This window comes from Salvia miltiorrhiza, chromosome 3, assembly GCF_028751815.1.
Source record: "Salvia miltiorrhiza cultivar Shanhuang (shh) chromosome 3, IMPLAD_Smil_shh, whole genome shotgun sequence".
In the NCBI taxonomy this organism is placed as follows: domain Eukaryota; kingdom Viridiplantae; phylum Streptophyta; class Magnoliopsida; order Lamiales; family Lamiaceae; genus Salvia; species Salvia miltiorrhiza.
Window position 1 is genome coordinate 7,595,757 of NC_080389.1, and position 26,296 is coordinate 7,622,052.

General features: G+C 38.4%; 1 protein-coding gene across 2 annotated transcripts; it reads left to right on the forward strand.

The window, feature by feature from the left end:
- The first annotated feature begins 5,855 nt into the window (after nt 1-5,855).
- On the forward strand, nt 5,856-18,747 carry LOC131017309 (uncharacterized). 2 transcript variants are annotated; one of them, XM_057946019.1, is made up of 11 exons: nt 5,856-6,160; nt 11,549-11,833; nt 11,909-11,935; nt 12,028-12,087; nt 12,158-12,241; nt 12,314-12,418; nt 12,731-12,826; nt 12,931-12,941; nt 17,902-17,994; nt 18,102-18,213; nt 18,406-18,747. In XM_057946019.1, the coding sequence occupies exons 1-11, from the start codon at nt 6,095-6,097 to the stop codon at nt 18,442-18,444; spliced, it is 978 nt and encodes a 325-aa protein (XP_057802002.1). In that variant the 5' UTR covers nt 5,856-6,094; the 3' UTR covers nt 18,445-18,747. The 2 variants fall into 2 exon arrangements, with proteins under 2 accessions (XP_057802002.1, XP_057802001.1); XM_057946018.1 differs by having other exon boundaries at nt 11,909-11,956; nt 18,406-18,743.
- Nucleotides 18,748-26,296: the final 7,549 nt, after the last annotated feature.

A 26,296-nucleotide genomic window follows, 5' to 3' on the forward strand; every position in this document is an offset into this window, starting at 1 on the left:
GCCATAAATTTTTGTTATACCTCCATTTAGAGGGATAAAAAGCAAACACACCCTAATGATAATAAGATATTATAAATTTGTAATTTTAACCTTTAATTAATAGTCTCCAAATTAATTAATTAATAAATAATTTTCCATCAATCACTTTTTTTTCCACTTAGGAAGGTCAAAAGAAGACTAATCCCCACACCTGAAAAACTCCTCTTCGTTGAAAGTAGAGAAAAAAGTAGAAGAAAACATAATAGCGAAGAGAGAATGTTGTAAATCTATAGGAGCATGATGATTAAATGCCTCTATTTATAGGTGATACAAAGTTAGAGATAGGATTTAGGGTTAGGTCATTAAATAGGGAAATATATATTATATATATTTACAACATTCTTTTATATATTATATAGATAGATTTTTATCAAAAGAAAAGATAGATAAATTATTCACATGATGTGTGTATTTTAATTGTTTATATTCTTGAATTATTTATGCTTTAATTGAATTTAATATACATAATTAGGTGATTTTTGGTGCAGGAATTGAAGAGTTTGCTGTCGAGAGAGTAGATTGAAAGAAATTATTAAAGAAGCAACGATGAAAGAAATTATAATTACTAATATATGTATGCCACGTTTTTACCTTAGAATAAATGGGCTTCGACTTATTTTGGCCCATTGATGATGTGGTGGTTAGAGAGGGGACGTGAGGTATTTCTAGGGAGTAGGGATTTTCTTTTATTTTGGGCAATCAACCAAGCTTGGGACGGAGCATTGACGGCTGGACACGAGTAGCAGATTATTAACGGCTCCAAGAGACTTTTTGAGACTTTTTTTTTTTTTTTGAAACTCAAGACGAACTCATGTACAACCTCCGTCCCAATATTGTTGGCCACATTTCCTTTTTAGTTTGTCCCACTATTGTTGGCCACTTTCCTAAAATGGAATTATTTATCACATTCTCTCTCCTACTTTATCATTCTCTCTCCTACTTTATCACATTCTCTCTCCTACTTTATCATTCTCTCTCCTACTTTATCACATTCTCTCTCATACTTTATCATTTTATACTATATTACCCACACACTTAAAATACTAATCTACAACTCCTTAATTCCCGTGCCGAAACCAAATGTGGCCAACAATATTGGGACGGAGGGAGTATTAAGGATAGTCCACCGATAGCAAATCATGGAGCCATCGGGGGAAAATCAGTAATCCAACAGACAGGTTGCTGATAAGAGCGCGCAAATTGCGCGAGACTATGAGCTACAGTATTCGGCTCCCTATACATATGATTAACACTAATAAGCATGGACGAACGAGCTAAGATATGATTAACACTAATAAGCATGGACGAACGAGCTAAAACAAGAATGTCTGTCATCCGACAAAAACCGACCCTCCTCCTCTAGGCAAGCCATCACCCTCGCCGCCATCATGGAGTCAGTTAACAACTCAATGGGATAGATATCATATTCAATACACCATGTAATACCAGCTACAACAGCCATGATTTCCATCATAAGGGCCGATGAACTCACCCGAGTAGCCTTCGCCGCTGCAAGCCATCATAAGGAGACTTTTTGAGACTTGATTGTTGCTTTTATTTGTGTTTCATGAGTTTAGAATTGTTTTGAGAGTTTCGAGGTTTTGATTGGAATTCCGGTGATACAATATTATTTATTTCAATTCTTTCGATTATTATTTATGTTTGTTTTTATTTATTTGATTGTTTCTAGTTTAATTATGAGTAGCTAAATTCTTAATTCGACGAGAATATTGAAATACTGATTTAATATCTATGATACCTAGTTGTTCATAAAATTGGTTCCTATTAATTTCGATTTATTCCTTGTGTTTAGAGTCAATTATGATTTAATTTAAGTCTGGCTAACTTAGGTTTAATAATTGGATTAAAGTCAATTGGTTCCTCCAATCTGTAATTGTTGGAATATGGCTGATTAATGATAAAGCTACCATGTTCGTAGTATGAATAAATTGGTAGACGAATTATTACTTGCGTTCTTGGATAATTTGTCTAAATCGGGTTTATTCAACTTAATGTTATTAGAATATTAAATCTAGGTCTGGCGTCTACAGCTATGTTATATTTTAATAAGGGAAATAGGCAGGTCTGGCGTCTACAGCTGTCTATCGACAAAGTAAGTAGGAATTGTGGTACATCTGTTGCGTTCACAGTATATCCTATAACTGGTTGGTTAATATGAATTAATTTATCTTTGCATCGATGATCAGAGTATTGAATTATTATGGATTTATTCGAGCCGAGTTACTTCTATTTGATTAATTTCTAGTAGCAATTTTCATCGATTTATTTGCTTTCTTAGTTGATTAATATTTTCTCTCAATTTAAGGCGTGGTGGCTACACCAAAACTTAATCTTTAGGAATTTGAGTGCTTTTACCCGTTATGTGTGGTTCGACCGTGCTTATTGCTATACTCATTTAATTCTTGGTAATATTGCAGGAATTATTTGATGGTAGACAACGTCCACCAGCAGGGGAGAGAGAGATAGAGAGATATACTCCAACGTGAAGTGAATAAGGTGAGAGAAAGAATATAAAAAAGAAAGAGAAGAGAGAAAAAAAATTACCTTAAAATTTTAAATTATAATAAATTATTTGTTTCAAATTCTTATTTAATAATTTGTACATCAAATTAAAGATCATACATACACATTGAATATATTTCCTTAAATCAAATTTGAAGATATTTAGAAAATCATAAAAGATGAAAAAGTGAATAGAAGAGAGAGAAATATTATATAGGAGTAGAATAGATAAAAGGGTTAAGTACCAAATTCACCCCTATCGATGGCGTCCCTATCGCGTACAGGACTTTATAGTCAAGATAAGCGTTGTTTACTACCTCAACGTGGCAAAATCGAACCAATTCCCCCCCCCCTCCCCGCCACTTAAGGGACGTTAACACCGTTAGGTTAAATAACTTTTTTTTTATTTTTAATTAAGGTGGACCCCTATCGATAGGGGGGAATTTGGTCTTGGGTGCGGTGGCTGGCCTCATGCGGCGCTTCCTTCTTCTTCTTCTTCTTCACCGGCGAGTGTAGTGGATAAAATTCGTAATAGTCCAATTAGCAAAAATTATAAGGCCCAACGGGCTAGCTCGATAAAATGATTCATATCACGCTCATAGCACAAGGCCCAAAGCCAAGCCTATATACGGGAGATACGCGAATCCGCAAGGGAAAACCCTAAACGCAATAGTCGCTTGGCGATCAAGTCAGACGAGAGTCGTGGGAGATCGTTTCCTAAGAAGTCGAAACTGCTAGGGTTACAACGGGTATTCCAGCAAAACCCTAACCCTAGCCGCCTCCCCGTAGGTCCGTCACCTATATATCCTAACTCACTAATGAAATCCAAAAAGGAGAATCACTCGTATCCACTCTAGCACCCGCACACAATCTCTCATTCTCGCTCTCTCCGCTCTTCCGTTCCGCCTCCACGCTCACATCACTCTAGAGTTCCGATCGCCCGACTAGCCCCGCTAGCCCGGACGTCTGTCGCCCCTCATTCCACCTCGTTCACTAACTCTAACTCCGACCACCAGGACATCCCGATCCTCCGGAGAACATTCTTTTTTCTATCTCTTTCCTATTATTTATTTGTTTTATTACGTTACTTACGTCTGTTATTTATATCAATTCACTGACTAGAGCGTCGGAGGCCCTTCCATCGACACCCCCACCGATGCTCATCGAAGGGCTCTAACGTTGCTTGTGGTTTCAGGTTGCTAGTGCCCGTCGATCCAGACGTGATTGACGTCACTTCCGTGTTCATCGGATTCACCCCATACAATTTGGCGCTCACCGTGGGGCCCTAGCAATCAAGCATTCCCGACGAACACTCATTGAGCTCTACCATGAGTACCCCAAACGACACACGTGACACGATCGATGTTCCCTCACAAACCGAGTTGTTGCCCCACGTGGAGATAGGCGCCAAGCTTAACGCCCTGATGGACCAAATGGCCCCGGAAAGGGAGAGTCGGTTGTTGTTGGAGAAATAAAACCAGGAGCTACTCGCCCGACTGAACGCTCTCACCCAGATTCAAATGCCTCCGTCAATTTAAACGCAACGCCCTGACCGATTTTGGGTTCCAATTGACCCCATAAGCTCCTCAACATACTGAGCATAAGTACCAGTCTGCTTGAGGTTCTTAAATTCCATGATAATCTTTCCTTCACTTATATCATCAAATCTAGCAGCCACAACCTCCAAGAACTGATCCCAACTAATCTCCAAAACATTCTCATAACCAAAGTTCTGAAACCATTGCAAAGTTTTTCCCTCAAAATTATGTATAGCCAACTGGACCATATGTTCATCACTCATAGCAGATGTGAGTTTAAAATAAGTATTGCACTTAATAATCCAAGATCTAGGATTAGATCCATCAAATTTAGGAAAATCTACCTTGTGAAAGGAATTTCCAAAGCTAGCGTGAGGATTATCAAACTTAAACTTGGAAGAATAAGCTGAAAATGAGGATGTAGAACCCTTTGCAAATTGAAAATGATGTGGTGACTTCCCCAGGATGGAATCCTCTTTCCCGCCCTTGTCTTTGCCCAAGTTTAGAAGCTGCAACTGGACATCCGCTAATAATTTTGTTAATCTTTCGCACTTATCATCGATGCCAGTCATTTTGTGATCCACCTTTTGATTAATAGCACTGATCTGCTCCTGGATTTTCTCTTCTGCAGCAGATCGCTTCATTTGTTCAGTTTGTAGTATTTGATCCATTCGTTTTTGTGCTTCTTGCAGCTCCTTGAGACGAGTGTTTTCCGCCATGATTGATGCCCAACATTTCTGCTCAAACTAGCAAAAACTAGCTCTGAGATACCAATTGTAGTGGCCCGATATATTTTTTTGGTGTAATTTTCTGTATTTGAAAGATAGATGAAGAACAAGATAGAATTTAGAGAGAAATAGAGAACAGAGGGAGAATTTGAGAGAAAAGTTGATAATTCATTTCCTTTTTTTTTCTTGAGCAGCAAGAGACCATATATACTAGTGGTCCCCAAACACTATTACAAGTAATTAAGAAATGAAAATAACAAAACAAATACTCCCTCCGTCCGCCAAGATTATGTAAAAATTACTATATTTGGCGTCCGCCAAGATTATGTCACTTTTCTTTTATGGCAATGGTCCCACCATCCTCTTTAATATTTTATCCTTACTAACACTCTTTATTTACAAAAAACCCACTCAAAATTCAATCTCAACCACACATCTCATAAAGTGGTGGGACCCTTTCTCCACTACATCAAAATCATCACCAATTTTATTAAATCTCGTGCCCAAGCAATTTTACATAATTTTGGCGGACGGAGGGAGTAATACCCAACTACAAATTCCCAAAATTAGCCACGCATGCCAAAGAAATTCCCTTTATTATCAAAGAAAAGGGGCAAAGCAGACACATTTCCCCTCTTTCTCTCATTTATTCCCAAAACACTATTGAGCACTAATTCTTTCCCCAAGCCTCCTGCCATTGAAGCCTCCAAACTCCCCAAATCCAAATCTGTGACAAGCGATTGATGAATTTTAAAATAAAATAAGAAAAGGTATCATGGTAATAGTGGTTATATTTAAGTGTTAATATATCTAAATAACCATTTTACTTAACAAAAAGTTAATTATGATCATACAAATAAAAATATATCAATTCTTATGTAAATATACTATTTTACCCCTTAATGAAATTGTAATAAAAAAGAAAAAAATAAATTAAAGAATATATAAATAAATAATCTGAAAGAAAATAAAAAACTTAAGAAATATTCGCAAACTACCCCCCCCCCCCCCTGCCCCCACCCTTTTCCCCTTCCCCACGAATCCCATTTTCCCCAAACTTCATCCTCTGTAAATTACAAGCCCCCCCGACTCGCATTTCCCCCAAACCTCATTCTCTGTAATTACACACACAACCTCCTCCCCACCCAGCTTTCCCCTTCCTCACGAATCTGATTTCCCCTAAATTTCATTATCTGTAATTACACCATAACATCTGCAGCTCATACATTTTTTCTTTCACATGCTTGAGTTCGAGTATAGAAATTGATGTTGCCGGCAGTTGGTGTCGACGACGGTGGTGATGGAAGCGGCGGTGAGCTCGCTGTAACAGAGGTAAGGGGGGATTGGGTTGGTGTTGAAAATACAAAGTCAGAGAAGGCAGCATACAAAGTCAGAGAAAGCAGTAGCCAACTTCAGTCAAAAATGAACAAAAATCCCTTAATCGTAGGGATCCTTGTATGACTATCATCTCATCTTTTGTAGTATAAAAATGGATGATTGTAATCAGAGCAAAAAAAAACATCAAGCAATACAAAACAATCATTTGCTTCTCTTTATCTTTCTCTATGCATTATGATAATACCATTTTTTAACATGGTATCAGAGCAGGTTCAATCCTAGGAACTCAGAAACAAATCATCATCGTTCATAATCCCAAACCAAAACCTTTCTTAGCCAATTCACCAAATCAAGGCAGCCTCTGTTCTTCATTTCCTGAAAAAAAAAATGCCAGGAGAGATTGAAACCATAAACCAAACAGATTCAAATAACCCAAATCCAAACAGAATCCACATAATGGGTCGAAGAGACCCAAATACAATCAACTGCAATGAAGAAGGGAAAATGGCGGACGGAAGTGGAGGAAATTCGGAACAGATCGGAGCAACACCGACTGGATCGGCGGTGGCCGAGAACCGATCGGCGTGGGCCGCAAGAGTGGCGGCCATGGCTGTCGACCGACTGGCAGCCTCTGGAACGTGGGGCACGAGGGAGATATCGGCGGCTGGAAATCAGTCGCCGCTGACCGTGGGGGCGGCGGCACCGGCCGTGGACCGAGCAGCTGTGGATCGTCCGGCAGAGGCTGCAGGACCAAAGATTGGAGGAGGCCAAGTTCTCCGGCATCGGCGCTTTCGGCGTCGGCCCCCTGGATCTGAGCGATCTGACAGCGGAGCAGCTGGGGCTCATCGACCAGCTGCAGCGGAGCACGGTGGCGGAAGAGCGGAGGATATCGGAGAAAGTGGCGAAGCAGCAGGAGAGTGTGGCGGGTATGGAGACGTCACGAAGCTCCAGACCGGAGCAGCGGCGGTGGCCGTGGACCGGTCGTCTCCGGCTGGGCAGAATGGAGGCAGCGGGCGTGAGGGGGAGGCGGCTGGTGTGGTTTGGGGAGAATTAAAAGCAGGTATAGGGTTTGGTGTTTTCACACCAAACCCTCCATCTTTTCCTTATTATCATAATGGACCCCATTTTATGCCAACTAACCCCCCAAGTTCCGAGATATTACAAAAGCCACCCCTTGATTCTAATGAATTGCAGAAATTACCCCATGTTATGCAAAAAGACCCACCTACTCTTATTAAATATCAGAATAGCCCCCATTTGCAGCCTAGTCCCTCGAAATTTAGGGATTTATATAGTATACCCCATTTTATGCAAAACCAACCCCAAAAAATGCATAATCATGATATTGACCCTAAAAGGCCTTCAAACTTTTCCGCTGTGTACCAGATGTCAGGTAATAATAGGGATAGAGATAAAGGGTGGATTTTTGATTGTGGAGCCACTGATACAATGACTTTTGATAAAACTGATATTATTAAGTCATCAACATCACATCGTACGCATGTTCAGACTGCAAATGGTGATTTGACTCGTGTTAAAGGAGCCGGAACTATAGAAATTTCCCCTATTTTACGTCTCTCAAATTGTCTTTATGTCCCGTCTCTTTCACACAAACTCTTATCTATTAGCCATGTTACAAAAGAATTCAATTGTACCATGATAATGCATCCCCACTTCTGTTTGCTTCAGGATATCAGGACGGGGGAGATTATTGGGCGTGGCACTGAGCGGGATGGATTGTACTATGTGGATGAGATAGCTCAACAAGGCAAGGTGATGCTGGCTCACGGAACTGCTGACCGGGAAGCCTGGCTTTGGCACCGTCGGTTAGGGCATCCATCCATGGGGTATCTTAAGCTTTTATTTCCTAAATTAATAAAAAATGATGAGAATTTATCTTGTGAAACTTGTGTTTTAGCTAAAAGCCACCGAAAATCTTTTAAGCCTAATGACACACAAGTAAACTCCATATTTTCTCTTGTTCATTCTGATGTTTGGGGTCCTTCACCCGTGGTAGGGGGACAAGGTTTTAATATTTTCTGTTATTTATTGATGATTGCACTAGGATGACATGGGTATATTTTTTAAAACACAAATCTGAAGTTTTTGAAAAATTTACTCATTTCCATACTATGGTTCAAACTCAGTTTCAGAAAAACATCCAAACCCTTAGAACTGATAATGGGGGGGAATTTGTTAATAATTCAATGAAAATATTTTGTCAAACAAAAGGGATTATTCATCAAACTACTTGCCCCCACACTCCTGAACAAAACGGAGTTGCCGAAAGAAAAAACCGAATTTTACTTGAAATGACTCGTTCTATGATGATTGAGTCTCATGTTCCCTCCTCTTTTTGGCCTGAGGCCGTGAAAACCTCGGCTTACCTTATTAACCGTCTCCCTACTAGGACTCTTAAACTTCAAACACCATTACAGAAATTGTCTACTCTGGCCTCCATACCTCTTGCCCTTACACTTCAACCACGGGTCTTTGGGTGCTCTGTTTTCGTTCACATTCCGAAACATGAACGCACCAAACTCTCTCCTTGTGCAGTCAAGTGTGTGTTTGTAGGTTATGGAGTTAATCAAAAAGGATATAGGTGTTACAATTCCAAAACCCGTCAAATCATCACCACCATGAACTGTGATTTCCTTGAAACTGAGTATTTCTACGATAACCACCTTACCAGTCAGGGGGAGAGTGAGAGTGAGATCGACTTGTTAAGTTGGTTACCAATGCCAGTCTCGGAAGCAGATCCAACAGAAAAAGTTAGCCTTGCCACCGAGCATGTTTCATCCACTCCAGAACAATCTAGTCCGCTGCATGAGCCTATATCTTCTCCGCCACTGATATCTGAGGTAAGATCTTCTGAACCTACTATTGTGGCTTCTGATTCTGCTGATAATATTTCTCAAGTCATTGAAGAAGAACAGGAGGATAATACAGTAGATGGAGATACTGGGAGATATGTGCTACCACCCAGGAGTAATCGGGGTGTACCTCCTAAACGGTATACCCCAGAGAAAATTGTGAGGAATTCGCGATACTCAATTGGGAATATCGCCAAGGGAAACTTGTCCAAAAATGCCACAGCCTATGAAGCGGCCTTATATGATGAGGAGATTCCACAAACAGCAGAGCAAGCCCTGAAGATCGAGCATTGGAGAAATGCTATGAAGAAAGAGATAGGAGCCCTAAACCGGAATCACACATGGGAGAAGTGTCGGTTGCCAAAAGGGAAGAAAACTGTGGGATGCAGATGGGTTTTCACAATCAAAAGAAGACCAGATGGATCTATTGAGCGTTACAAAGCTCGATTGGTCGCAAAAGGATACACACAGATGTATGGAATCGACTATGAGGAGACCTTCTCACCTGTGGCAAAGATGAACACTGTCAGGGTGCTCCTCTCAATTGCTGCTAATAAAGACTGGGATCTTCATCAGTTCGATGTTACAAATGCTTTCCTACATGGAGAGCTTGAAGAAGAGAGGGAAGTCTACATGGAGGTGCCTCAAGGTTTTTCAGGAGATTTTGGAGAGGGTGAAGTTTGCAAGTTGAAGAAAACCTTATATGGGCTCAAGCAGTCTCCCAGAGCTTGGTTTGGAAGATTCACCGCAGCCATGAAGAAGTTTGGGTACCAGCAAAGCAACTCAGATCACACCTTATTCTTAAAGAAACGAGGTGATATGATCTCTTGTTTAGTCATCTATGTTGATGACATGATCATAACAGGGGATGACACAGAGGAGATTCAGAAGTTGAAAGAAAGCTTGTTCAAAGAGTTCGAAATGAAGGACTTAGGGAAACTAAAATACTTCCTCGGAATTGAAGTTCTCAGATCAAAGAAGGGGATCTTCATCAACCAGAAGAAGTATACTCTAGATCTCCTAGCTGAAACTGGGATGCTAGATTGCAAGCCAGCAGAAACTCCTATTATCGTAAATCATGGGCTACAAATTGTGGAAGGAGCTCAGTTAGCCGATCGAGGAAAATATCAACGTTTGGTAGGGAAACTTATATATCTTTCCCATACTCGACCTGACATTGCTTATGCTGTTGGTGTTGTTAGTCAATTCATGCACCAACCACAGGATGATCACATGGAAGCTGCGCTCAGAATTGTGAGATATTTGAAGAAGACCTTTGACTATGGAGTGCTGTTCAAAAAGACTGGACACCTTGAGATACAAGCTTACACCGATGCTGACTGGGCAGGAAACCCGAATGACAGAAAATCAACAGCTGGATACTTTGCATCTGTGGGAGGAAATCTTGTCTCATGGAGAAGCAAGAAACAAAAGGTGGTTGCTCTCTCAAGTGCAGAATCAGAATTCAGAGGGATCAAAAGTGGGTTAACTGAAGTCCTTTGGCTAAGAAGATTGTTGATGGAATTAGGCCTTCACCCAACAAAGACATGCCAAATGTACTGCGACAACAAGGCTGCCATCAGCATATCTGAGAACCCAGTTCAACATGATAGAACTAAACATGTCGAAGTGGATAGGCACTTTATCAAGGAAAAGATTGAGGAAAAGATTGTGGAGCTCCCGTTTGTGAGGTCCGAAGATCAGCTCGCTGATATCCTAACCAAGGCTGTGGACTTCAAAAGTTTTTCAGAAGTTCTCTCCAAGTTGAGTATCGGAAATCCCGTCACTCAACTTGAGGGGGAGTGTTGAAAATACAAAGTCAGAGAAGGCAGCATACAAAGTCAGAGAAAGCAGTAGCCAACTTCAGTCAAAAATGAACAAAAATCCCTTAATCGTAGGGATCCTTGTATGACTATCATCTCATCTTTTGTAGTATAAAAATGGATGATTGTAATCAGAGCAAAAAAAAACATCAAGCAATACAAAACAATCATTTGCTTCTCTTTATCTTTCTCTATGCATTATGATAATACCATTTTTTAACAGTTGGTAGAGTCGGATGATTCGGTGGTGGGAAGGAGACGATATTTTTGTTGGTTTCAAAATTTTAAACTTTTGATAATTTTTAAAATAAAATAATAAAGGGTATTTTGGTAAGAGTGTTTATAATTAATATATTATTATTATTGTGGTTACAATTAACTTTTAGATAAGTAAAATGGTTATTTTAATATTTGCCTCTATATTTAAACTAATTTTGTGTTTGTAATTAAATTTTAATTAAGGAAAATGATTATTTTAATACTCCATTTGAATTCTGATCTGATCAAAGAAAGAGTCGGAATACGTGTCTACACAACAAATTGAATTGAACGAGTCAATTTATTTTTTTATTTTTTTATTTTTTTATCGACAAACCTTATATATTCAGTATAAATAGCGACAAGTGTCTAACCTTCACTCCATAATTTCGAGGACTTCTCGTTCTAAAATATCGCCAACGTCTCAGACCAAAATTTCGCCCAAAATCGGAAGTAGCCAAAAGATGTACAGATTAAACCGTCTCAATTCCCCCAATCACCTCGCCGCCGCCGCCGCCGTGCTCAGAACGAATATCAGTCACTTCTCTCCCGCATCGACAGCCGGAATCAGTGATACCGGCAATACTTATGCGAGGAATAGGGGAAAAAAGCTGACGGAGCTCTCGAGGAGTGTGGTGATGCTCACTTGCGACTCATCTGCAGACGGCGGCATCTGCAATGTTTACTTGGTCGGATCCAATCACGATTGTCCGGTAAATTAATGTTGTTTATTTGTTTAATGTTTATGTAAATTACAATAGCTTAAGTTAATCGTTCATCATTTGCAGAAATCCTGGGAAGAAGTTAGGGCAGCGGTCCGATTCTTGAAACCAGAGGTGTTTTTCTTTTCAAATTTTATGTTATCATCATCATCTCTCTAATTAATAAAGCACTTATATGCTTTCAGGTTGTTTTCCTAGAATTGTGCTCTAATCGCGAATATTTACTTAGGCGTGAAAGAATCAAGGTTTGCTTGTATTTGTATTTGTTTTCAGTTTATGTAGAATTAAATCTGAAAGGGTGACATTATTTTGCAGGTTCCGACTATGAGAGAAATGGTGGAAATGTGGAAGAAAAATTATAAACTTTCTTGGATTCTTTACCATTGGTATACGACTAAGGTATGATTCTATTTATGCTAAGTTACCACAGAATTAACTTTGCAATGATACTCATCTGTCTTTTTTTTCTAGCGTGGGAGTCGATTAGAAGTTGAAGATGATGGAGAATTTATGGCAGCAAATGATGAAGCCAAGAAATATGGTGCCAAGGTTATACTTGGGGATCGACTCATTGATGTGAGCTACATTTCTTCTCGTGGTTTACTACTATAAATAACATGAGACCGATTTAGGCATGTTTGCTACCTTCTTCCTCCATAGTCATACTACTACTTTTGCATTTTGAGTAATGCTAATGTTCTATCTCTAGCTATTGATTTCTTCGTTCAATGATATATTTTCCACTTAGTTAATCCCTTTCCATATCAATTGGTCACAAATAATAATTTAAGTTTTCATTGTTATTATTTTTGAAGCGCTTTTTGTCAGATCTATCTCAGTCTTTTGCATGTATTCTCAAATTACTATTTTTTTTTTCTTTTTTGGTAGATTACAAACCAGAGATATATTGCCAAGACGTCTATTTGGCAATTTCTCACCGTTCAATTTAATGAATGTTCATTACCAAATGATATTGTGGAGAAGGTAATACGTATTTACCTTATATAAGACTTACAGATAATATATATAGGGAGGTCGGTTTTAATGATGTTACTTGAGCGTTAAAAGTTGATATTTTCTTTATGTAGGCGAGCAACGGAAAGTTATTGAAGTGTGATGCATTTATCTAGAATATTCTAGGTGAGAATAAGCTATGTATATTCTAGAGAATTCACTACTAGCTAGATTAATCTAGAGTATTCTAAATAATACTAGGACGAGTATGAGTATTCTAGAGATTAGATATTTTTCATATAGTATCTAGAGAATTCCTTAAGTAGATGCTAGTAGAAAATTCTAGATACAAACTAATGTAGTGGGATCTAGAGAGATCTTCCCACACCTATAAATAGAGCTCTTGTGAGCCATTTGTAACAAAAATCTCACATAATCTAAAAACATCTTAAAAACATCACTCTATCTAATATTATCTAAGTTCTTTGGAGACAAGAGCTCCACTCTAAAATCATTCTCTCTATCTTCTACACACACTACACTCACAATATTCTCTACACCACTTCACTACAATCACTCACCACACTCAAACCACTATATAATCACCTCCATTTTCTAACAAGTGGCATCAGAGCTTGTTCGATCATAAGCGGGCGTTATGGCGTCGTCAAGTCTCTCCATCACGACTCCAATATTCAATGGAGAAAACTATGACTATTGGAGTGTTCGTATGAAGACTTGCCTTGAATCCCATGATCTTTGGGATGTCATTGAAGAAGGAATCACCATGCCGGGAGAAGATATCGACAAGACATCCTCATTCGAGGTACGTAAGAAATTAAAGCAACAAAATGCTAAAGCTCTTTATCTTCTCCAACAATCTGTTAGTGATTCTATCATGGCAAGAATTATTCGAGCCACTACTGCAAAAGAAGCTTGGGATATCCTTAAAGAGGAGTTCCAAGGAAATGTTAAAGTTCGAACCATTAAACTACAAAGTTTAAGGCGAGAACTAGAGAATCTTAAAATGAAAGATTCAGAAGCCGCAAAAGATTATTTCTCAAGAATAATGGAAATAATCAATCAAATGCGGTCATACGGAGATAACGTCTCCGATGAAAGGATCATACAGAAGATCTTAATCAGCCTTACCGAGAAGTATGATCCAGTAGTGGCGGCGATTGAAGAATCAAAAGATTTATCAAAAATGCCTGTCGCGGAGCTGATGGGTTCCTTGGAAGCACACGAGCAACGATTGAGTAGGCGACATGAAAGTTCACTTGAGAGTGCCTTTCAGTCCAAACTCAACGTTAGAGGCAATAAGTCTAGGAGCGGCGGAAATTTTAAAAGCAATCACAAGGAAGGAAGCTCAAGCAACAAGGAGAGCAAGGTAAACTTTCCACCATGTGGAATTTGCAAGAAGACAAATCACTTAGAGAATGACTGCTATCATCGAGGAAAGCCACAGTGCAAAAACTGCAAAAGGTTCGGGCATGTGGAAAAAGATTGCAGAGATAGAAGAAATCATCAAGCCAACTACTCAGAAAATCAAAATGAGAAGGAGAACATGTTCTATGCATGTCACTCGGCAACGGAAGCAGGAGAAGAAGAATGGTACATCGATAGCGGATGCAGCAACCACATGACATCCAACGAGACCATCTTCCGTGAGTTAGATACTTCAGTCAAGACGAAGGTGAAAATGGGCAATGGAGAACTGGTGGAGACGAAAGGGAAAGGTACAATTGCCATAGAAACTAATAAAGGTGCGCGATTTATTAGAAATGTTCTCCTAGTACCTCGTCTTGCACAAAGTCTATTAAGTGTTGGCCAAATGATGGAAAATGGATATGCCCTCCACTTTGAGAAAGATTCTTGTCGAATTTACGACAAGAAAAATAACCAAGATATTGCAGTAGTAAAAATGGGAAAAAATAGAAACTTTCCCATTCAATGGCAATATCCACAAAAGGCAATGGTGGCTCAACTCGACGATACGAGTCTATGGCACCGGAGATTTGGGCATTTCAACCTAAATGCCTTGAGGCTACTTCATCAGAAAAATATGATGAGAGATATGCCTCTTCTAAATGAAAGAGAAGGTGTATGCGAAGGATGTATGATCGGAAAGCAACACAGACAACCATTTCCAACGGAGAAAACATGGCGAGCCAAGGAGATACTAGAGCTTGTCCACACCGACGTTTGCGGTCCAATGCGCACACCTTCAGTAAACCAAAACAGGTACTTCATACTCTTTATTGATGACTACTCTAGAATGACTTGGGTATATTTCCTCCAAAAAAAATCAGAAGTCTTTAGAATCTTCAAGAGATTTAAGAACTTTGTAGAAACAAAGTGGTCGCAAAATAAAGAAACTGAGAAGCGATCGAGGTACTGAATACAACTCAAAAGAGTTCGACAAGTTCTGTGAAGATGAAGGTGTGGAGCATCAACTAACGGTGGCCTACACTCCACAACAAAACGGCGTGTCGGAAAGAAAGAATCGAACAGTCATGGAGATGGCGAGATCCATGCTGGCAGAGAAAGGATTGCCAAAGAAGTTTTGGGCGGAGGCAGTATATACATCGGTCTACCTACTCAACCGATGTCCAACAAAGGCCGTGCTAAACAAGACGCCGATCGAAGCTTGGTCAGGACAAAAGCCTTCAGCTAAACATTTGAGGGTCTTTGGAAGTATCTGCTACATCCACATTCCCTCAGTAAAAAGACACAAACTGGAGGACAAGACGGAGAAGGGAATCTTCCTCGGCTACAGCTCTAAATCCAAGGGTTATAGAATCTACAATCTCGAGACCAAGAAGCTGGTGACAAGTCGAGACGTGGAATTTGACGAACAAGCCTCTTGGAATTGGGAGACAGAAAGTGTTGAAAGGCGGACAACAACTACACTCCTAAAAGAAGTCACAGAACATGGAGAACAAGATCAACAAAGCCCACCAAGGTCCTCTTCAGAAGCCAATACCTCAAGTGGATCCGACTCAGACTCCTCACCAGACTTTCCACCTTTTCGGGTAAGAACACTAGCAGATTTATATGAATCCACTGATATATATGAGACATGCAACTTTTGTTCTTTGGAGCCAAATAACTATGCAGAAGCATCCAAAGAGAAAGTTTGGATTAAAGCAATGGAGGAGGAGATAAAAATGATAGAAAAGAATGATACTTGGGAGTTGGTGGATCTTCCAAGTGACAAGGAAGTCATTGGAGTCAAATGGGTGTTCAAGACAAAGCTGAATCCTGATGGTTCGATCCAGAAGCATAAGGCAAGACTTGTCGTAAAAGGATATGCTCAAATACCAGGAGTCGACTACACAGAAACGTTTGCTCCAGTAGCCCGGATGGACACAATTCGAGCACTCATAGCTCTAGCGGCTCAGAAGAAATGGAAAATTTATCAGCTTGATGTTAAGTCGGCATTTCTCAATGGAGATCTAATAGACAAGATATATGTGGAGCAGCCAGAAGGATTCACAAAGCAAGAAGGCAAAGTTCTTCGTCTCAAGAAAGCACTCTATGGGCTCAAACAAGCTCCACGAGCCTGGTACAACAAAATAGACGGATATTTCACCGGTCAAGGATTCAGGAGGAGCAAGAACGAAGCAACTCTATACATCAAAACTCAAGGTACGGACATCCTGATTGTCTCTCTTTATGTTGATGACTTAATTGTCACAGGAAATAACACAAAATTGATCGAGGATTTCAAGAGAGACATGATGAGCACCTTTGAGATGACGGACTTAGGATTAATGCACTATTTTCTCGGAATGGAGATAAGTCAAGAGGAAGAAGGTATCTTCCTATCACAAAAGAAGTATATTGAAGATATGCTCAAGAAGTTCAAGATGCAAGACTGCAAGCCAGTGGTTACACCTCTCATTCCAAATGAGAAGTTGAAGAAAGAAGATGGGTCAAAACCGACGGATTCTACAAACTATCGAAGTTTGATTGGGAGTCTACTATATTTGACGGCAACGAGGCCTGACATCAAGTATGCAACAAGCCTTCTATCCAGATTCATGGAAAGTCCGAAGGAGACCCACTATGGAGCAGCAAAGAGACTTCTCAGATACCTGCAAGGTACGCTCAACTATGGCATCTGGTACAAACCAAAGTCTGACTCACAGATAAGTGGATATAGCGATAGCGATTGGGCTGGATCTCAAGATGACATGAAAAGCACATCAGGCTATGCTTTCAAGCTTGGCTCAGGAATTTTTTCTTGGGGATCAAAGAAGCAAGACTCAGTTGCACTATCAACAGCAGAAGCTGAGTATGTTGCAGCAGCCGAAGCAGCATGTCAAGCTATATGGCTTAGAAGATTACTAGCGGATATGGGCGAACCGCAAGACTCATCGACAGAGATCTACTGCGATAACAAGTCAGCTATAGCAATGGCTAAGAATCCAGTTCAGCACAATCGCACCAAGCACATCGACATCAAGTATCACTTCTTGAGAGATGTTGAAGCAAAGAAACTTATCGAGATGAAGTATTGTCCAACAGAAGAACAGTTGGCGGACATCTTCACCAAAGCACTACCAAGGGACAGATTCCAATTTCTGCGAAGAATGCTTGGAGTAACCGATAAATGCATCAAGGAGGAGTATTGAAGTGTGATGCATTTATCTAGAATATTCTAGGTGAGAATAAGCTATGTATATTCTAGAGAATTCACTACTAGCTAGATTAATCTAGAGTATTCTAAATAATACTAGGACGAGTATGAGTATTCTAGAGATTAGATATTTTTCATATAGTATCTAGAGAATTCCTTAAGTAGATGCTAGTAGAAAATTCTAGATACAAACTAATGTAGTGGGATCTAGAGAGATCTTCCCACACCTATAAATAGAGCTCTTGTGAGCCATTTGTAACAAAAATCTCACATAATCTAAAAACATCTTAAAAACATCACTCTATCTAATATTATCTAAGTTCTTTGGAGACAAGAGCTCCACTCTAAAATCATTCTCTCTATCTTCTACACACACTACACTCACAATATTCTCTACACCACTTCACTACAATCACTCACCACACTCAAACCACTATATAATCACCTCCATTTTCTAACAAAAGTATAATGCTCATGCGGTCCATCGATTTAATCAAGAGTTGGCCAAAAGCTATCCTATTTGGGCGGAAATATATATCCATGAGCGTGACCTGTTTGTGTTCTGATCCGTCTCCAAATTTCATTCTAATTCTTAATACTGGGCATCATATCATTGTAAATTGCATGTTTGATTGTTTTAATTCTATATTTGTTGTAAAGATATATGTCGGCCAAGATATTAGATGTTGCCCGCAAGCATAAATCGGTGGTAGCTGTGGTGGGAAAGGCCCATGTACCAGGAATCCAGAAGAACTGGAAACAACCTGTTGACGTAAAGATTTTATGCCATTCATTGACTACTTTGTCCTTCAAAATTCTTTACTTGATGTTCACTTTCTACATAGAATAAATCAAAGTTTTCTGTAATATATGCCACTGTTCTAACTTGGTGTTTTTTGATGGTTTAACATCGTGATTCCAAATATATACATCTGATGGAACTTTATGTTGTTGAATGTTTCAGGTGGAGCAACTTCTTACCATCAGTGGGCAAGATAATTAGTTCTATCGCAGGGGTTGCCATAGTTTACGGCATTTATCTCTCCATCAAGAATTAGCCCTCTGCATTCCATGAGATCACCTAACTGGGCCAGGATGAAATTAAAGCTGCTGCAACAACGACAACTTAATGTCGTCTTCAAGTTACTTCGGAAATCAGAGTTGGCAGTTGGAACAAACAAGTCAGTGTTCACATATTCTATACTACGCGGCGCTTTAGTGTTAAGAGTAACGTTGAGGAATGGATGCACATCGGATTACACTTAAAGAGATATCAATACATTGAAGTTCACTTGTCATTGGGATATATTGCTCTCAAGTTTCTAAGTTTTTCCTTTTTGGTAGATTACAGATTACAGATATATTGCCAAAACGTCTATTTGGCAATTTATCATTGTTGACAATTTGGAATTTCCTATACATTACCAAATGATATAAAGGAGAAGGTAATACTTATTTACCTTATATATATATATATATATAGGGGAGAGATCTATGGAGAATTATATTTTTCGAAAGAATGGAGAATGATGAATAAATTTATAAATTTTACGAACAGATCAACATAACTAATGAACAAATGTGTTCAGTAAATACAGTAAATATAGTGAAAATCTCGCCCCTTTCAGGATTCGAACGCAGGCCAAAATCTTATTCATACGATACATTAATTTATTCATTGAAATGATAGACTTATTCGTTATTTTTTCACGCATTCTCCATTCTCAAAATATTTAGCATTCTCCATGCATCTTCTCCATATATATATATATATATATATATATATATATATATATATATATATATATAGGGGAGGGCTACAGTGAAAACACTTCTTAAACGTTTAATGTACGAATTTTATCCAACATGGTTACGAATTCATCCAACATGGTTACGAATTGTGAAAAATAAATTTTTGCTACCTTTGGGATTCGAACCCAGGACCACGAATTCATCCAACAGGGTTACGAATCAACCGTAGATCTTGATGATCTAAGGGCTAAAAATCATTTATATTTTATACACTTAAGAGTGTTTTTATTCTAGCCCTCCCCTATATATATATATATATATATATATATATATATATAGGGGACGCTCCAATGAGACCCTCTAATTTTAGTGAGATCTAGGGCACAATCTGGTGTGTTTATTTTATCAATCCTATGGCTGATATTGTATCTGGAGGGTGATTTTTTTTCGCAGGGTTCGAATCCTGGAGGGAGCAGAATATTTTAAATTTTGTTATTCATCAGTATATACTGCCATGTTCATCAGTATATATGTCTTATTCATTACGAATTTTTTAAATTTTATTTTTCATCAGTATACGCATCTTGTTCATTAGATATACGTTTTGTTCATTAGTATTATATGTTTTATTCATTGTACTCATGTTACACGAAAATTAGGGGGTCTCATTGGAGCGCGCCCCTATATATATATATATATATATATATATATATATATATGTTCGTGTGCATTCATTGATTAAACATATTTTAATTATGATTTTATAATTCATTTTAGGAACGTCGCGCGAGACTTACTTATTTAATTGCGAGTTTTATTCAAGAAAGATTAAGGTGGGGTTAATTATGCATTTAAATAATTTATTCTTATTATATGTTTTGCTCAATTATTTATGTGAGATGAAGATGAGAATAAGCTCATGACGAGTTATGTGATTTAGCCTACAGGCTACTATGAGAATACGGGTTATGTGATTTAGCTTATGGGCTATCTTGAGAGTAAGAGCATGGTCTACGGGCTATGTGATGGATGTTATAATCATGTATTTTATTGATGTATTTCATATAATTTGGATAAATGCGCCCCCACTGAGTTTATTATACTCACTCCAAAATAATATCATTTTTTCAGAAAACGTCTCGGGCGATGATAGGTTGGGCGAGTGATGATGGTCAAGGAATAAAGAAGAAGATGTTTTCATTTTAATTGAAACAAAGACTCAAATTTATTATATATGTTTTATTTAATGTCTTCCATTGCAATATAAATTTGAGTTATTTTAAATGTTTAAATCTTAATATTTTATTCAAAGTACATTTTATTATTTTAGAGAAAAATGAAGGCGTCACAGTGTGCGTTGTGTGTGTGCATGAGATGCAATATTTGCAAGTACTAATTAATATAGGTGAGTTAGTGTTTAGTATTTTTAAATTGAATTTAATATAATTTCTAATTAGGGTATCAATAAGAATTTACAAACCATAATTTGGTTAAAGACGGATGAACATGGCAGTTTGCCTCTTGGGCGAAAAGCCATAATTCGTCCCGTAAGAGAGTTGTATTACTTGGGGAATCCCCAATAACACAAATTTTAAGAAATGTTTGATAGATAATGTATTGAGTGAAAAAAAAAGTTCACTATCTTTTTAGAAAAAGTGATAATGTGTCTTACATAATGTGTGAGGTCCTGTTCACAAATAAAAATGATAAATTTTATAAGATGAATAAAAAAAATGATTATATTTATGGGACAGAGAGAGTATGTTTTTTTCAAAATAAACTTCAAAAAATATAGAAATTGAAAATGATTATATATAATTATAAATGAAGCTGTGGGATAATAAAAGGAGTATTAGAATAAATTGAAAATGAGTATTCCAAAGGAAACCACAATAGGAGAATCGTAAAGAGAATATTTAGAAGGCTCAGCGCACCCTATTCTAGCCAAGAGGATATAATAAAAGAAAATTTAATTGTGATGAAATAAAATTTTAATTATACAAGTAAAATTATGAAAATAGTAATATTTTTTACTAAAATGTTTTATAATGTATAATAATATACAATATATTGTTACACATATTTTTCGATTTACACAATTTTATAATATCGTGTAATAATTTATTTTAAATTGTTTGAGGGAGCCATTGTGAAAGCAGGTTTGTTTGTTTGTTTTATGAATTATTTAAAAAAGTTATTAAAGATTAATTAATATATTTTTGTTAAAAAATATTTCATCCGTCTATAATGGCGAAGCCAGGAATTAATTTGGGAGGGGGCTGACCTTGAACTTGTACGGGGGTTCGGGTGCGGTAACCCTCGAGAGTGTTCAGCGTGTTCAGCCCCGGGAATTTCACCGGCGACGATCCCGTCTCTGAGAAATTCCCGGCGGATCTGATGCCGCCGGAGAACACAAAGTCGTTCGGTGTGGCCAACTTGGGATTTTTGCAGGTGCCGTTTCATGATGGAATGCAGAAATCATGGAGTGGGTTTGGGTCTGAAGTTGATGTTTGTACACTCACAGACACAGACATAGCAGCACCTAACCTTGTTTTGGGTTATTGTTGTTTAAATACATCAACTTTCCTTCAGTTTTGAAATTTAACATGAACTTTTTTTTTTATTAAAATACATGAACTTTCATATTTTTCTATTTTTAACACTGATAACTATTCTGGTAAAATTGAATTGAATCTGATGTGGCATAAATTAACTGACGTGGATATCTGTTGTTATTTCATTTTTTTTTTGTGATACACGTATTTTACAACTTTAAAAGCTTTCACAATCTCATGAGCTGCAATTTACAGATTCTCAACCAGCCACTAATTTTACAACTTTAAAAACTTTTACAATCTCAGCCGCAATCTTACACTTTTAAATCTCACTAAAAAATGCAGGCAACACTACAGAAAAAAAAAAAAAGAAAAAAAAAGCTTTTAGTGGCAACAATACGAGACAATCGTATTTATGTCACTACAAATAGCTTTTCAGTGACAAAAAAATTCGTTGTCATAAATAATGTATCAGTGACAAATTTTATTATTGTCTATAATTATTGTCACTATATAATAATAATAATAATAATAATAATAATAATAATAATAATAATAATAATAATAATAATAATAATAATGAAGCTTTGAAAATTTTGTAGTAAATATTAATTGCACGAAAATTTTCGTTGGTTTTTCGCATTTAAAAAAGCATTATTTCAAATTATTTGCCGGCATCTCATTGCTTTTTATGCGTGTTTTTTGAAGATAGGAAAGCTTATGCATTAGTCGAAATTTTGATTAGGCTATTAAATGAACAACGAAGAAAATTACAAATTATATATGTAGCATTTATAAATTCAAACTACAAGTCAGCAGAGATCAAAATTAGGGCTATAATTTTGAAAATAAATGTATGTAAGATAAAGCGTGAAAAGGAGTACTTATTCCATTAGACTTACAGAATTTGAATCGGAGTTTTTGAACATACAGATTATACAATAGAGTTGCACTGGTTTTTTGAAGAAGGCCAAAGTCTAGTTATTTCCAACACACGGATGGTTAAAAAAATAATACCGTAATTGACGAAACCTTACATTTTGGGATTGCTGATTGTGAGTAAATTGTCTTGTATCTTTCGCCAGTATTTGATATAGCTGCACTTAGTAAGGATTATTTGAAACAAACTAAACATATGATTTTGAAAAATTAATTGTAAACAGATAAACATCAAATTTGATCACAATTGATTCGACAATATGCAGAGCAAAATTTCTAGTAAAAAACAAGTAGTGATCGAAGTAAGTCATACGAATTGCTCTACCTCTCTCTCTCTCCCCCTACAGAGCCTCTAGTGGTGAGACTAAACTTTCAACGTAGACATTGGCATTCGAATATTTCAACGGACTCAGATCCAAAATCCCTTTCCTGTCAAGAATCTTCAAATTCAACGTCTTGATCAACAGAAATCTAGCAATCCAAAACGGAGCCAAGGCCGGAGAAATATAGAGAGGACGATGTTGGAATAAATGGCTTTATTAGTCCATAATTACTTTGTAATTAATGGAATTAAATGGTATATTTGGAATCTACATTTTGAGTAGATTAATTTGGTATATTTACTTGTTCAAATCTATTAAGAATTGAATGAGTAATTAATGCCCAAAGATAGCCATTGAAGATGGAAATGTGGAGTGTCATCCCACATTGGAAAAATAAAGAAGTTGAAAGCTATTTATAAAGTGCTCTCCACCATAAAGGAACAATCAAGTGTGCTCCTCTATGGTGGACCTATGGTGCACCCAAGTGGGTTTTGACTTAGCCTTTTAAGGCTAAAGCTCAATTCCTACGAGGAAGGTGCGACGAGGCCGAGCACGTGCACGTCGCACTTGTCGCAATGGGCGCTTTGTAGGCGCACTTTGCACTTAGCTCGTTCGCGACGTCGTCGCGAGGAGCTTTGAGGAGCCTTTAGTTTTGACAACTGAAACGGTGGCTCGTGTGACGTGGCAGTGACATGGACCATGTGGCTCGGTGACGTGGCACCGCGTGGCAGATAAGGAATCCGGGTGGATGAGGTTGCTGACGTGGCAGCGGTTGGATCAGGCTGGTGAGGTGGGGGCGGTTTGGCTCGCACCCCTTTGACCGAACCAGTGCGATGGTTCGGACCATTGGCTGGTTCGAACAGCCACCTCCTGGCAGACACCTCTTCGTCGCACCCTTCCTTCTCCTATAAATACAGCCCTGCAGAATGAGATTAGACACACCAAAATTAATTCAGATAATTAATTTTACTCATTATCTCCCTTCTAGTTCATACTCAAGTCCCGAGTATTTAGTAGTTCGCCGGAAGTTCGAGTTCCTAGTACAAGGTCTCGTACTCATTCAAACCGTTGTATCTTGGGGACATTTGCCATCGAACCGTGTGTACTGTGCGGGGCAATTTTGTCTTACGGAGAAAGAGTCTAACTCTTGCCTCGGTTCTCACATTTACGTTGTTACTCTGTCCGCATTTCTACACCCGTCAATAACAATCGTAAGACAAAATTCGTGTAGAAGATGACGACACCACCAAACAACAATGTTCCACCGCCCAACAACAATGCTCCACCAGTTCCGACCAACGTTCCACATGCTCCAGCACCTGCTGCTGCCGAAAAGCCGGAAAAATTCGCAGGTTCTGAATTTAAACGTTGGCAGTCTAAGATGCTGTTTTATCTTACTACCTTGAATATGGCTCGTTTTGTGAATGAATCTCCTCCAACTGTGGGGGAAGACGAGACTGATTCGCAACTGCGGATAGCATATGATGCATGGCATCATAGCGACTTTCTGTGTCGCAACTATATTCTGAATGGGCTAGACAACACTCTCTATAATGTCTACTCTAGCGCCAAGACGTCCAAGGAACTATGGGACTCCTTGGAGACGAAGTACAAGGCAGAAGATGCCGGCTTGAAGAAGTTCATAGTCGGTCGTTTTCTAGACTTCAAAATGGTTGATAGCAAAACCGTTGTGGAGCAAGTGCAAGAATTTCAACTGATCCTGCACGACATTCTTGCCGAAGGTATGGAACTGTCTGAATCTTTTCAGGTGGCCGCGGTGATAGAGAAATTACCACCACATTGGAAGGACTTCAAGAACTATCTCAAGCACAAACGCAAGGAGATGGGACTTGAAGACTTGATCGTTCGCTTGAGAATCGAAGAGGACAATAGAATCTCCGAAAACAAGACGAACAAAACTTCCATGGAGGCAAAAGCAAATCTAGCCGAGTCTAGCAACAAGAAGAAACGCAAGTTCAAAGGCAAACATCCAGACTCAAAAGGTCAGAAGAGGATCAAAGGAGATTGCTTCAACTGCGGCAAACCCGGTCACATGGCAAAAGATTGTCGCAAACCGAAGAAAGACAAGCACAATGGTCACCATCAAGCCCACGTGACGGAGACAAAGTCTGTGCCCCTCGACTTAGGCGAACTTGACTTGTGTGCCGTCGTAGACGAGGTCAATATGGTCGGCAGTCCAAAAGGATGGTGGATCGACACCGGTGCTACCCGGCATATCTGCGCCGACAAAACAATGTTCTCCTCGTATGAAGCTCTCTCCGGCGATAGGAAACTGTATATGGGGAATTCTACCGCATCCTCTATCATCGGAGTTGGAACCATTGTGCTCAAGATGACGTCGGAACTCAAGATAACCCTACAGAAGGTGTTGCATGTTCCCGACATTCGCAAGAACTTGATCTCAGGATCCGCTTTGTGCAACGCCGGATTTAGACTAGTATTTGAAGCAGGCAAAGTTGTAATGACCAAGAATGGTCACTATATAGGAAAAGGCTACCTAGATAATGGCCTTTTCAAGCTTAATGCTATCCCTGTACTTGTACGTGATAATGCAATAAAGGAAAAAGTTACTTACTTGGTTGAGTCTCCTAATTTATGGCATGATAGATTAGGACATGCAAATCTAAACACACTACGTCGTTTAGTAAATTTAGACTTATTGCCAAAGATGTCTTTCAATCAACACCAAAAATGTGAAATTTGTGTTGAAGCAAAAATGGCAAAATCTCCTTTTCATTCAGTGGAAAGATCAACGAAACCTCTTGAATTGATTCACACCGATCTATGTGATTTAAAACTTGTGCAAACAAGAGGTGGAAAGAATTACTTTATAACGTTTATAGATGATTGCACAAGATTTTGCTATGTGTATCTTTTGAGAAGCAAAGACGAAGCATTCGAAGCTTTCAAAACATACAAGAATGAAGTTGAGAATCAACTTAACACCAAGATCAAAATGATTCGAAGTGATCGAGGTGGCGAGTACGTTGCACCTTTTGAGGAATTTTATCGTGAAAATGGCATAATTCATCAAACGACTGCACCTTATTCTCCACAATCAAATGGTGTTGCAGAACGTAAGAATAGAACATTGAAAGAAATGATGAATGCTATGTTGATAAGCTCAGGCCTATCACATAACATGTGGGGGGAAGCTATTCTTTCGGCTAATAAAATTTTGAATAAATTACCCCAAAAGAAACAAGAAAAAACTCCATATGAATTATGGAAAGGAAGGAAGCCGTCCTATAAATATACAAAAGTG

Coding starts and splice junctions, on each gene's coding strand:
- LOC131017309 (XM_057946018.1), top strand. CDS start 6,095: ATGTTGCCGGCAGTTGGTGTCGACGACGGTGGTGATGGAAGCGGCGGT. Junction 11,834..11,908: donor GATCCAATCACGATTGTCCG/GTAAATTAATGT, acceptor CATCATTTGCAG/AAATCCTGGGAAGAAGTTAG. Junction 17,995..18,101: donor TATATCCATGAGCGTGACCT/GTTTGTGTTCTG, acceptor TTTGTTGTAAAG/ATATATGTCGGCCAAGATAT.